The sequence below is a fragment of the Talpa occidentalis genome, unplaced genomic scaffold (assembly GCF_014898055.3).
Source record: "Talpa occidentalis isolate TD23 unplaced genomic scaffold, MPIMG_talOcc4v2.1 talOcc4.5, whole genome shotgun sequence".
Classification (NCBI taxonomy): Eukaryota; Metazoa; Chordata; class Mammalia; order Eulipotyphla; family Talpidae; genus Talpa; species Talpa occidentalis.
The window spans coordinates 94,328,916-94,343,377 of record NW_023604861.1 but is presented as its reverse complement, the minus strand read 5'-3'; the positions used below and the strand labels follow the sequence as shown (position 1 = coordinate 94,343,377).

At 39.6% G+C, this 14,462-nt stretch overlaps 1 protein-coding gene across 11 annotated transcripts in view; it reads left to right on the top strand.

Annotated features, from left to right (window-relative positions):
• Positions 1-12,063, top strand: part of IMMT (inner membrane mitochondrial protein) — a 38,789-nt gene extending 26,726 nt beyond the window's left edge. For 8 of the 11 annotated variants that reach the window (XM_037527772.2, XM_037527767.2, XM_037527770.2 and 5 more), the window contains 6 exons: positions 270-399; positions 4,889-4,903; positions 7,145-7,368; positions 8,859-8,990; positions 10,044-10,173; positions 11,127-12,063. In XM_037527772.2, the coding sequence (XP_037383669.1) occupies positions 270-399; positions 4,889-4,903; positions 7,145-7,368; positions 8,859-8,990; positions 10,044-10,173; positions 11,127-11,740 (1,245 nt within the window). In that variant the 3' untranslated portion in view covers positions 11,741-12,063. The remainder of the gene's footprint in view (positions 1-269; positions 400-4,888; positions 4,904-7,144; positions 7,369-8,858; positions 8,991-10,043; positions 10,174-11,126) is intronic. The other 3 variants (XM_037527768.2, XM_037527765.2, XM_037527771.2) reach the window with 1 other exon arrangement.
• The last annotated feature ends 2,399 nt before the right edge of the window (positions 12,064-14,462 follow it).

Here is a 14,462-nt window from a genome sequence, read left to right as displayed (position 1 = left end):
TGTCCTGTGACAGAGAGAAAAATGGACCATGGCACAATAAGATGAGAAAGGACTGGCTGTAGTATGAGTAGAATTAGAAGGTTCAAAGGCAAGGCTTAGTGCCTTTTTCTGAACTAACACACACACACACACACACTCTCTCTCTCTCTCTCTCACTGTTTATTCATTCCCAACTGAACATAAATAATAAATGATTATCATTTCTCTTTTTTAGAATGGTTTTGGCACTTTTTGTTCATTATAAGCACATATCCCTTGTGTGTGTTCAGGTCCAAGCAGCTCAGTCTGATGCTAAGGTTGTGTCCCAGTACCGTGAGCTAGTGGTCCAAGCCCGGGATGACTTTAAACGAGAACTGGACAGTATCACTCCAGAAGTCCTGCCAGGGTGGAAAGGGATGAGTAAGTACAATTCAAGTGTCGATATTATTTCCTTTTTTTTTTTGGCTCTGTCCACAGCTTTATTGGTCTACTGGGGTGGGCCCCCTGTCGATACACTCCTGGCGTCATCTAGCTCGGGCTCCGGCGTCTAGGTGCCAGAGAGACTTTCCTTTGTTTTTAAACAACTGATTAAATTTGTTTCAGTTCCCTTTATCTAATCCAAACCCCTCAGATGCATATTTCAATGAAACAGTGCTTTCAGTATTTTATTTCAGTCATATTCATGACAGGTGATACATCTGTGACAGTACTTCCATGGTTTTAGTCATAGTGGACATGATTTAGTTCCATAATCTGCAATTCCAGTCTAGTCTCTGTTACTCAGGAAAAACCCCAAACACAAAAAGCCCCAAGTTTGGAATCCAAGTGAATGAAGGGTACTTTATAATAGAGAACTCAACAGGGACACTGCAGTGGAAAAGGAAATCTGTGTATTTCAACTTGTCAATAGCTCACATTTCTGGGAACTTTTGATGGCTAAGCAATTACACAATGTAATTTTGGTGAAGTACCACCAGAGTAGTAAGAGTCACTGAGATTACCAGTCTCAGCAAATTAAAAATGCTATTTAAATGCTACCACCTTTTAGAGCAGTAGGATCTGAAGAACAGTAGTTACAGGCCTCTGAAGGTTATCAAGTCTGTATTACAGAAACTGGGCTAAGGACTAGTACAGGAATATATCTGCGTAATAACCAACCAGGGAGATTTTTATGTCAAGTGGAGTTAGGCTGTCAAAAAAAGTTACTCAGGCATTTAGTCTGTTGAATGCAGTTGATTCATTTGAGGGAGATAGCAGATTCTTGTCAAGAAAAGAAAAAGGCAGGACTTAAAAGACAGGAGAAACACAGTTCAGTCTGAAAACAGAGACTCTTATTTGCACTTATTTATTTTTAAAGATTTATTTATTTATTTTTAAAAAGATTTATTTATTTATACAAGCATTGGGTACAGTCAGAAGCGTGGGAGGGTGAGAGGATTCACCAGAGCCAGAGCGGGGAACAGAACAGCCAGACTGATGAAACACACTGCTGAGGGGAGCAGCGGGCGGCAGGAGAGGTCTGCGTGCCATGTGGGACCCTCGCCGGCAGACGGGGATCGAACTGGCGCTGCAGAGGCTGCGGGCAGCTTCGCAGCCCAGCGCTCAACCACTGCGCCACCAGGGGAGGCCCTAAAGATTTATTTTTATACAAGAGCTGGGGTACAGGCCAGAGGCGTGGGAGGGTGAGAGGATTCACCAGAGACAGAGCGGGGAACAGAACAGGCAGACGACCAAATACACTGCTGAGGGGTGCAGTGGGCGCAACAGGAGAGGTCTGCCATGCCATGTGGAAATCTCCCCGGCTCGCCGAGAATTGAACTGGCTTCAGACAGCTTCACAGTGCTGTGATCAACCCGCTGCGCCACCTGGGAAGCCCATTGCTTGCACTTATTTAAACTGAGTAGCAGCTTGCAAAGAGGCAGTATGGACATTATCCTTGTACAGGCTTAGTTGAGCCACATCTGCACCATTCCCCTCATAAGATTTTCTCTAGGCTTGTGCTTCGCTGAGGTTACAACTGAAACAGATGTAATCACCCCAGACTGACCTTCTTTGACCATCTTTCTCCACAAGTCACTCTGTCACTTAACATTGTTTTATCCTTTTGAAAGTCTTAGTCATTGGTTTGTGTGTTTGTTATAAAGCTACATTGGTAGATAGTAGATGGTAAGGAGTCTAGGTTTACTGACATAAAATCAAAGTTGAAAGGACAATAGAGGCTTTGCCTGTGGAGAGCTAATTATGAACATCAACCCTAGGAATTTTTTTAACCCTAGAAATTTGCATTATCATGTTAAATTCTTGTCTTCCCACTACATGATATCCTGCTAATTTTTCCATGCCAGCTTCTGAAGTTTTTAACGTTTTAAAATTCCTTTGTTGAATTTTAAAAAGACCATTGTAAAATATAAAAACACTAAAGCATTTGTTCTTAACCCTTAGAGGATATTCAGCAATGTCTGAAGATGTTTTTGTTTGCCGCATTGGGAGTGTGCTATTGGCCTCTAGTGGAGGCTAAGGATGCTGCTGAACATCTGCAAAGTGTCACAGCAAAGACTTACCTGACTCAGAATGTCAGTAGTACCAAGATTGAGAAACCTGCCTAGTACCAAGGTTTAGAAACTTGGCATTAAAGAAATATTTTATGGGGCCTCCCCTGGTGGCGCAGCAGTTGAGCGCTGGGCTGCGAGGCTGCCCGCAGCCTCTGCAGCGCCGGTTCGTTCCCCGGCCTCCAGTGAGGGTCCCACCAAAAAAAAAAAAAGTATTATGTAGAAAGCCAAAACCCCCTGCAATGTAATCTCTGATTTTTTTTTTAAACAACCTCTACTTAAATTCATACTAATTTTTTTAAAGATTTATTTATGCATACAAGAACTGGGGTACAGGCCAGCGATGTGGGGGTGAGAGGATTCACCAGAGACAGAGCAGGGAGCAGAACGGGCAGATTGACAAATACACTGCTGAGGGGAGCAGCGGGCGAGTCAGGAGAGGTCTGCTGCGCCATGTAGGTAGCTCCCTGGCCGGGGATTGAACTCGCGCTGCAGAGGCTGCCGATAGCTTCACAGTACTGTGCTTAACCCCTTGTGCCGCCAGGGAGGCCCCTAAATTCTTATTAATTTTTAAGTAGATTATACATTCACATAATAAGATATTTGAAAGGTGCAAATGTCTTCTGGTGAAGTTTTCCTTCCTGCCCTGCCCACAGCCACAGTTTTCCTCCTGGTCTTAATGATTCCTTGTGTGCTTCTGGAGATAGTATATTATTTTCTGATTACTCTAATCCTGAGATATCTTCACCGCTGAATTCTGAACTCAAATTTAAGACCTATTATAAACTCTAGTAATGGCTGTGTTATCAGTTACTTTGCTTTTGTTAAATATCCTGATCCTATTCATTTCTCTAATTTTTTTTGGTGTTCTCCATAAGCACAGTATCAAACATTATTGAGTATTTATATCTAACATTGTGTTCTAAATGCTTCACATGTATTAACATGTTCATAACAGCCCTATGAGGTAAGGTGGGTTTATATTGTGCCCATTTTATAGATAAGAAAACTGAGGCAAGAGAGGTTACGTAATTTGCCAAGAATGGGCTAGAGCCAGGATTTCATTCTTAGCACTAACACCTCACTGTTCTCATTGTTGCTTTGTATTGGCAACATGGAACCAACCCCCTTGTGGACTCTTCAGAAGAGATGTGATGTAATCATAAGGAGGAAAATTCACATTCATGTGACTGGGGTTTTAAGGAGGAATGCTTAGGGATAAGGAAGCTAGTTAAAAACTGCTGGAATAACCTGAGGGAGAAGTGACATGGTTTACCTAGTTTGTGTGTGTGTGTGTGTGTGCACGTCAGGGACACACAAAATGAAGACTAGGAAAGGCACTTAGTAGTAATAATTTAGGGATGATTTGTTGAACTGTAACTATCTTCCTTTCTATTCAGGATGGGAGAATGAAGTGCTAGTCATAGTGTCAGTACTGCCAGGGGACATTTCCTTTATTGCTTATAGACTAGTATATGTTGATAGCTATATTTATGTGCCCTGTTGAGACTGAGAGATTATCTCTCACCTTGTCCAACTCGTGCCAGTTTTTCTGCAACGTAGGTGGGACTGATCCCTGATTTTTTTCCCCAGATTAAGTAGTTGATTTTAGAGACATTTTGGATGAGAAATCCAAGTGTAAGTCTTTGAACTTTTTGAATCCAAGGGTCTTAATAAGGATATTAAGCTCATACTGAGCAGCAAACGACTGTCTGCACTTCTCTTCTGTCAGGTGTTCACACATTGGGATGCGTGCTCATGGTGGGGAGAAACATTCAAACTATTCAGACTCTTGTATTTTTCTTTCTTACCCTGGAATTGGGCAAAGTTCTTAGTTTAATGTACAAGACCTAAGAAACATATCTTTTTGACCACATCATCTAGATCAACTATGTGAAGGCACATTTAATTCGCACACAGTGTTTACTATTTTCAAGTTTCCACAGAAAAAAGATTAATTTTTTTTTTAAAAGTATTTGAACTGTTAGAAGTCTGGTACTGTGACAAGTCAGAATTTAGTAAACTATTCTGTGAGCTAATGCAAATGGTATAAATGAGGACTCTTATTTCTTGTGTAAAAATTAAGATTATGACTTAAGTAGAAATAGAAATGAGTCCTGGAAACCAAAACTACTTTTAATATCGATAGCTTGTATTTTTTAAAATGTTAGAATTTATATAATTTTATGATCCTTTTAAATTTTAGGAAATAAACTGCTATTTTGACTTCTAATACTAATATATCCTTTTTATGCTAATAGTTCCTGGGTCCTTGTTTCCTTTTAGATATTCCTATCTAATGATCAGTAATTTAAATATGTACTTTTTTTTTTTTTAATTTGTCTTCTTTTCCTTTGTAGGTATTTCTGACCTAGGTGAGTAAATATATGTGTATTTATGGTTTAAAGCTTTTATTTTGAATCTTTAAAGACTGAAGTCTCTTTTTTAACCTATGATTCTATACTAAACCATCTGAATAACATAAAGTAGAATTATGTTGCATGTGATCAATCTGATTTAAATATTTTTGGTGTCTGTGTGCTCTCTCAGGAACAAAAAAGTTTTATTATGTGATTGCAAACCTTTAGTGTGATATTTTTAAGCTTTTATAAAATTTCAAACATTAATAAGCAGAACAATAACTATAAATGAGTCCTAATGGAACCATCACCCAAATTCAGCATTATTTAGCACCTGGCCTATTTGTTTCATTTATTCCCCCAGCTTATGTTAAAGCAGATCCCAGATATCATGTCCTTCCACTTGTAAATAGTTTTAGTATGTTTTTATAAAAACATAATCACCATAACATTATTATATCTAAAACAATACTTCCTTTATGTCATAAAATGTCTATTCAGTGTTCAGATATCCCCAATCATTTCCTAGAATGAGTTTTTTCTTTTTAAGATTACACTTTAACAGGATACATTTATTAGGAAAAGGAGAAAAAAAGAGGCACGTGCATAGTCACAGGTGGGCAGGAAACTGCTAGAATGAGTTTTTATATCAGTTTTGTTTAACTCAGTGTCCATAGGAGCTATACATGTTGAATTTTGTCAGTAAATCTCTTCCAACTTTGGCTTTTATTTTTCAGTTTATTGTACAACTGAATAAACTGTACAGTATTCCCCACATTCTGTATTTTGGCATTAGAGCTATAACTCTTAACTTGTGTTAAGCCGGTAGAGCACTTTTGGAGTGTGAGATTTTAGGTGAGAAATACATGTTTTAAGCCTATATCAGACTCTTTGGGCATGAGTTTTTTATTTTTTATTTGTAAAGATTTATTTATTTATGCATACAAGAACTAGGGTTCTTGTATGCATAAATAAATGCGGGAGGTGAGAGGATTCACCAGAGACAAAGTGGGGAACAGAACAGGCAGATTGACTGAAACACACCGCTGAGAGGAGCAGTGTGTGAGTCAGGAGAAGTCTGCTGCGCCATGTGGGTTGCTCTCTGGCCGGGGATCGAAACTGTGCTGCGGTGGCTGCGAATAGCTTCATAGATTGTGTCTTAACCCCTTGCGCCACCAGAAAGGCCCCAACATGAGTATTTTAATAAAGCTCTACAGGTGATTCTGATGGGCAGCACTGGTAATACCCATCACTGTCCTAGATAATACCTGTTAAGAATAGGAGTGAGTGAGAACAAAGTGGGGAGAAAGCACAGTGGAATATGATGGTGGACTGCGGGTATTTTAGTGATGGGAGCGCTATGGTAACAGTACCAGAAGGGTGGCAGGGAAAATCCTGTACTTACAAAATACAAACCCAGTGTTACCTCACTAGATTTTTTTTTTTTTTATTTTTAATAGAGGCATTTTATTTATTTGTTTGTTTTGTTTTGTTTTGTTTATACATGCACTGGGTACAGTCAGAAGCGCAGGAGGGTGAAAGAATTCACCAGAGCCAGAGTGGGGAGCAGAGCAGGCAGAAGGACCGAAGAACACTGCTGAGGGGAGCAGCGGGCGGCAGGAGAGGTCTGCGCGCCATGTGGGACCCTCCTCTGGTGGCCGGGGAGCAGCCGGGAATCGAACCGGCGCCGCAGAGGCCGCGGGCAGCTTCGCAACCCAGCGCTCAACCGCTGCGCCACCGGGGAGGCCCTCTAGATTTTTTTTTAATGCCAAAAAAAAAAAAAGTCAGGAACAAAATCTCTTATTAGGGAAAAGTCTGATAGATTTTGAATTTGATTTGAATTTTAGCAGAAAAGAATCTTATTGGATGCCCATTACAATCATGGTTATGCATGGAAGAAAATATAGATGAGATTGTTTATGTAAACTTCATCTTTAGAGGCAAAGTTATGGTAAGTTGATAAAGCTGAGTTATAATTAGTTCAGACTGGAAATAATAGTTTGTGTTCCTGGAAAAGAATGATTAAAAACTTGAAGGCCTACCTAAATTGCTTTGCTGGGGATTGAAAACACCTTAGCTGTTGGACACGAGCTGTGGATTTTTAATTGCATTGGTGAATCTAAATTTCTTTTCAAATGTTAGCTACTTTTTGCTGTTCTTTACAGCTGTTTAAATTATAGTCAACTGTAGCAAGGTACCTTGTTCATACGTAATTTTGGTAAAATCATTAACAATTTAATGTGGTTTTCTATTTAGCCGGCAAGCTGTCTACAGATGATTTGAACTCCCTGATTGCTCATGCACATCGCCGCATTGATCAACTAAACAAAGAGCTGGCAGAACAGAAAGCCAAAGAGAAGCAGCACATTGCATTAGCCTTGGAAAAACAAAAGCTGGAAGAAAAGCGGGCATTTGATAGTGCAGTGGCAAAAGCATTAGAACATCACAGAGGTGAAATACAGGCTGAACAGGAAAGAAAGGTAGAAGAAATGAGAATAATTGCCTAACATTTCAAGTAGATTCAACTTGAGTACCTATTTTTAGATATAATACTGTCATTCACTGACTGTAGAATACTAGATTTAAGTTATGCTTATCTGCTTCTTGAATGGAACTGTGGCTCTTGTTTTTCTAGTTAAAACTCCTTATTTTGTTGTTGTTAAAGATTTATTTATGCATACAAGAGCTGGGGTGCAGGCCAGAGATATAGCAGGTGAATGGATTCACCAGAGACAGAGTGGGTAGCAAAACAGGTGGACTGACTGAAATACACTACTGAGGGGAGCAGTGGGGCGAGACAGGAGAGGTCTGCTATGCCATGTGGGTCACCTCCCTGGCTGGGGATCGAATTCATGCTGCAGTTGCTGTGGATTGCTTCATAGTGCTGTTGCGTCTTAACCCCTTGTGCTGCCGGGGAGGTCCTCATAAATATTTATGTACTGACTGAATGGGTTCATTATTTTGTTTCTGAGAAAAACTTAAGTTATAAATTCTAGGTACTTGGTGTAAAATAATTTATACTATGAGCCATGACTGGGTAATTGTTAGGGAAGACATGATTGATTTTTGATATTTTTTATTTGATTTGGCTTTTGCTGAATCTAAATTCGTATTCAAAAGTTTCCTTGTAGTTTTGCTTAGAAGTTAATGGTATTACCTACCAGACATTTATTAACTTTCTTAACAGTTCTTCAGAGTAGGTATTATTCTTGACAAATGAGTAAATGGACACTTGAGAATATAATTTCCCTCATGGTCACACAGAAGATTATGGTGAAAATGTGTTTGATCTCAATTCTTTATAGTTACATTTTCCCATGATCTGGAATTTGTTACTGCTTAAGGTAGTGTGTGATATAGGAAGTGATAGTGTTTTTTTTGTATGAGTGGCACCCTGGTGTTGTGTATGAAATGCAGGTGTTGGGGCCAGAGATACCCCTTGTTTGAAATTTGATTTTTTGCCACAGGCGTGTGACCTTGTTTAAGATGCCTTCCAATGTCTGGATTTCTTTCTTTTTTTTTTTTTTTTTTTTTTTTGATTGATTGGTTGATTTATATAAGCACTGGGTACAGTCAGAAGCACGGGAGGGTGAGAGAATTCACCAGAGCCAGAGCGGGGAGCAGAGCAGGCAGAAGGACAGAAGTACACTGCTGAGGGGAGCAGCGGGCAGCAGGAGAGGTCTGTGTGCCATGTGGGACCCTCCTCTGGTGGCCGGGGAGCAGCCGGGGATCGAACCGGCGCTGCAGAGGCTGCGGGCAGCCTTGCAACCCAGCACTCAACTGCTGCGCCACCAGGGGAGGCCCTGTCCGGATTTCTGATTCAAATAAAAATTACATATAAAGTATATGTACATTCGCTCAGCAAATCATAGGGGTTCAGGTTATAGAAACTTACATTGTTGTTGCTAGTCTTTCTCTTTTCCAAAAACATGTAGAAAATTGAGAAACATTACTATGTTTACGATTGCAGGTAGAGGAAGTTAGAGATGCCATGGAAAATGAAATGAGGACTCAGCTTCGCCGACAGGCTGCTGCTCACACTGATCACTTACGAGATGTCCTTAGGGTACAAGAACAGGAACTGAAATATGAATTTGAGCAGGTGAGCACCTGTTATAAAGCATCAAGTCCCCTACAATCTCCTTTTCTCCTTTGCATTACTAATAGTCTCTCCTTTCTTTTAATATACTCTTTGTCATTCTCTGTGCAGATATGGAAAAATGGAGAAAGATTTCTAATGGTTCTTAGCCTTTTGAAATAAGGCTTTTGTATATCTGCAGCCTGTTCTTTATATGCAGGTGTACATATGTGGAGTTGAACAGATGTGTTTTGTATATATTTCCTGGTCATTCTGAGCCTTTAAAACTTGGAGAGCTAGTACAGGGCATTTTAGAAATGCAGATAATACCTGACATGTATGCCCTGTGCTTTTCCCCCACAAACTCTTGTGAATTATGTGGTAGTGCTCAGATTTTTTAATCTGTGGAAACTACCAGAGTGGCTAAGTTTGGGAATCACAGCAGATCATCAAGGATATCATTAGTTATAATTAGTTTCTGCTCAATGAGTCATTTATAATAATATTAATTTACTATTTTGTGTTACAAGAGAGAAATGAGATTTTCCAAGTGAGAAAATCTTCCAGAAAATTGAAATTTATGCCGATATGAAAAGGTACTTTAAAGTCTTTTTGATAGGTCATTTTCTGAGAAAAATGACACTCATTTGTGTTTGTGCACATACATTCTCAGTTTTCTCCATGGCTTTGTAAAAAATCTCACTGATTATGTTGTCTCTTGTGAAGGGAGGGCATAGAAGCCAGATAGGATAAGCTCTTAACTAGAGGAGTATAATTACTTTGTTTAGGTGACAGTATAGTTATTGCTTTGCTTTCATAAAGTATCTCACTTTTATAGCTTACTTCCTCTAATAGTTGCTTTCTTCAAAAAATCTGTAGAAAATTATACATCAAGTGTTAGTCAGGAAATTTTTGAAACATTATATGCTAATGTAGAAGTTTCATCACAACTGTTTTGAGATTTTAAATGCCCTTTCTGGAGAAAGCAGTAGCTAGGAGACTTAAGTGTTGCAACAAGTGATGGGCCTTGAGATAACATCACTTTTTTTCCTGTATACTATTTATATTTTATTTCAGGACTTATCTGAGAAACTTGCTGATCAAGAATTGCAGTTTCGTCGACTCAGCCAAGAGCAAGTTGACAACTTTACTCTGGATATAAACACTGCCTATGCCAGACTGAGAGGAATTGAACAGGCTGTTCAGAGTGAGAAAATAACTTCTTACAATTTTATTTAGTCCAACTTCTTAGTATAATTTCTTGTTATGAGGAGAATGGGATACATGCATTGAAGATACTGAAGTCCCTCTACTTAAATTTTATTTAGTTCCTAGAAAATTAGCCCCCGATTTGATAAGTTTGGAATATAGAGAGTTGTGAAAGTAAATTAAAAAGAATGTAAAAAATTAAATCTAAATAACAAGTTTTACTCACTAAATGACCTACATGAGATTCCCAACACTCTTTAGTTACATCTTAATGTGCCTTGAATGGAGAAAAAGATCAGTAGGGCCCAGTGCCCACCCTCCAGGCCCTGCTGACCTGTGTCTAAATCTTGTTGGAGGGTTATTTTGGAGCTGGTGGTTTGCTGATTCTACCCACCAAGTGGACAGAAGATATCCTGAGAACTCCATGTGCCACAATGAAAAGAAAATGTCCCGACAGTGAGGATGTTGATAACATGGATTTCTTTGGGATGTTATGGAAACTTTTTCTCAGAAAATATTTTAAAATAAGTTAGACACTGAAGTTATTTGAAGTCTTCCATGCATTTACAGGGAGTTTCTGATGGCTTTAAGGTCTTAGACTAATTTAAACATCATGTTTGTTTCTTAAACATTTCTGAAGATAAATGTATCTGAATGAGGTGCACTGTCCTAGATGTCACAGGAAGAGGGGAGGACACTCAGTTGTGTTTGTGCACATACATTCTCGGTTTTTCCCATGGCTTTGAGCCCTCATTGATTATGTTGTACCTGTGAAGGCAGGGCATAGCGGCCAGATAGGAAAGAATAGCCCAGAAGTAAGTGGGTTTGGAAGAGGCACTCTCTGACCCTTTCTTCCATGTGGTGTGGACTGACTTGTTGATGATGCAGTAGTTTGATGGATACATGAGGACATGTAGTTAGAGAAAAAAAATGTTTATTTTTTATTTATAGGTCATGCAGTTGCTGAAGAGGAGGCCAGAAAGGCCCATCAACTGTGGCTTTCAGTGGAAGCATTAAAGTACAGCATGAAAACGGCATCTGCAGATCTGCCCACTGTTCCGCTGGGTAGTGCAGTTGAGGCCATCCGAGTCAGCTGCTCTGATAGTGAATTTGCCCAAGCTTTAACTGCAGCTCTCCCTCCAGAATCCCTGACCCGTGGGGTATACAGTGAAGAGACCCTTAGAGTTCGTTTCTATGCTGTTCAAAAACTGGCCCGAAGGGTAGCAATGATTGATGAAACCAGGAATAGCTTATACCAGTACTTCCTTTCCTATTTGCAGTCCCTACTCCTGTTCCCACCTAAGCAACTCAAGCCACCAGCGGAGCTCAGGCCTGAGGATATAAACACATTTAAATTACTGTCATATGCTTCCTATTGCATTGAGCATGGTGATCTGGAGCTGGCAGCAAAGTTTGTCAATCAGCTGAAGGGGGAGTCCAGACGAGTTGCACAGGACTGGCTGAAGGAAGCCCGAATGACCCTAGAAACTAAACAGATAGTGGAAATCCTGACAGCATATGCCAGCGCCGTAGGAATAGGAACCACTCAAGTGCAGCAAGAGTAAGGTCTAGGAAGAGTTTTGTAAGTCATATTTCATGTCAAAGGAAATCTGAAGTGATGTATGGAGAGTTTGCAACAGGGTCCCATGGTGATCTAAAAATGAGGTTACAAGCACTGTTTTAAATGTTAACACCTGTTGCATTTATATTATTTCCACTTGCTATCATGTCAGTGAACACCAGGAGTACATTCTTTGCAACTTGTGTAACATTTTCTGTTTTTCAGGTTTTACTGATCAGGCTTGTGAGCCAAACAAAATAATGTTTGTGATCCCTATTACTATTGATTTTGCCCTTGGAGCAAACTGAATAAAACAAAAAGATGGAACTGTCAGAGTTTATCCCTTTTCAAAAACTACCATTTTAAATTTGTTGTGTGTGCAGGAAATTTCCTTGAGAAGTAGCAACAGCTGAAGTGGAAGTTCCGGGCACTCAGAATTTCTGTCTATGAATTGGGTCCCAGAAGACCAAGGCCTGTACTTGGCTTTGAAGATTCTAGGGACCTACTTCCTTCTGATCAAATTCAAAAAAGTGATATATTTGTAATCGGGCATATGTCTAAGTGGTTGAAAAGCACTAGAAGAGTTGTAAATCCCAAGGTTTTCGCTGAAAGGAATTACATTTCATGTTGGGGCCCAGTACACACACAGACACACGCCCATTTGTATATATACATGAAAATTAATACAACCACTGCTTCTTTCTACTCGTGATACACATTTGTTTTCTGTTCTGTGGCATTAAAAAAAAAATACTGCTTTCTCTACCCACAATTCATCAGCTCTCAAGATGTGTTGCAGCTCACATTTGCTTCTTTATGATACCTGGACTATGGTCCTCTTCCTTAAGTGGGGTTAGTGAGCCTGTAGCCTTAAAGGGATTGAATAATTTTGTTACATCTTTGAACTGCTTTGCCATAAAATCCAGAGAACTTTAGTTCACTTCTCTGAAAATAAGGATAATTGCCATATTGGGTAAACATTAACAAACTCCTGTTTCTTGATTTATAATTGACTCCAAGGTACCACAGTTGCCTCCCATCTAATGTTCCAACTCTAATTTCAATTTTTTTGTTAGGATTTATGTCTTCACAAGGAGATTCTTGCAGAGCAACATACCGCAAATCATGAAAAAGGGGAGGAGGGGCTTAGTTTCTATTTCTGCAGGTATATGAATTTGGATTGTTACATTCAAGTCTGTTTGATTTGGGGTTCCACTGGTTCATTTTGGTATCTGGGTTAACATTTCTTACGTTCTTTAGTGGATTTTCAATTCAACATGTCCACTTTCTCTGATTGGCTCATATGCTTTGGGGCACCTGTGGGCTGTTAAGTTTTTACTAGAAGATAAGGCAGTCTTAAATTCATCCTTTGAAATGAAGTGAAATTACAGAATACATTAACTTGCAAAACTACCTGTCATGTGCTTACAGTTTCTATTTTAATTCATGTAGTGTGTAGAGTATTAGTTTATAAGGAAATTAAATTTCCCTTGGAACCCAAGAGTAACTTCACACACAATTATAAGAGCTGACAAGAGAGAACACTGAGTGGCTTATTTTAACTTTGTAAATCTAAAAATGAAGACCAATGGCTTTCATATCTTAGTATTTCCTTTAGCAAACCTCCGAACATCCACTGCATATTGTGAAACAGGATGGTGTTGGAAAGGGGACTCTGCTTGGCCAGGTATTTCTCTTTCCGCGTGCCTATTAAGACAGTCTTCCTGAGATGTCACTCAGCAACCATTCAAGTGAAAGCTGAGGCTTTACAGTTGTAGTGCACAGTTCTATTTTAAGAAGGTGGAATCCAAAGAGGAGAGATTGGAGAAGGCAGATACAGGCTTGGGTGGTTCAGACAGGGCAGCTTTACTTCTGTATATTTTAATTTAAACCTTACATTAGGTGAACTTACTGTTTCCTTCCTGAGTGTGGTTAAGATAGGGTTCTACAACAGTCTTAAACACATGCCTCCCATCTAATGTTCCATCTCCAATCTTTGTTTCAATGTTTAAAGTTTTAAAAATGTAACAAGCTAAATGGTAACTTTAGACAGTTCTAAGTCATGCTATATATTCTTTAGCATTAACTTAAACCCTGTGCTCTCTTTAACAGGTTCTGGATAAATACAGTCTCCAAGTCCCAAATGAGTTGTTCAACCAACTTGTTTGAACTCAGTGCAGAACACACAATTTAACATAGAAGGAAAATAAAAAGAACAAAATACCAATCCTCAGACCAGTGGTCCCATTCTGACCCAAGCTAAGCTGCTGTGGTTCCTTTCTTTGATGCATTAAGGGACCCTGAGGTAGGCTGGGGAATGTGAGAAGGCAGAGGAGACTGGGATTGAGGAGGGTTACTTAGTCACTGTCATTTTCTGTTTGGGGAGGGACATGGTTTCACTGGCTTGTTGTAGCAAGCAGTAGGGACACTGCCATGGGGGTCTTCAGGGAAAGGAAAGGTTTCTCAAGGAATGGAGGCGAGAGGCAGTGAAGGTAGAATAGCTTTTCCTGGGAATAACTTCTATTATGACCTTTATTCCTCTTGAATATTCTTTAAGAGTAAAATCTTGCTACACTCTGTAGCCTATCCTGGGACTTAATTGCTAGTGGTCTTTCTGAATCCTCAACAAAAGTCCACAACTATGAAGGTTGATAAACAGCTATAGGTTAAGGCTTCTGAGCAAAGCTGGAGACTCCTTCCATGCCCCAGGCTTTACACTTTTGTTA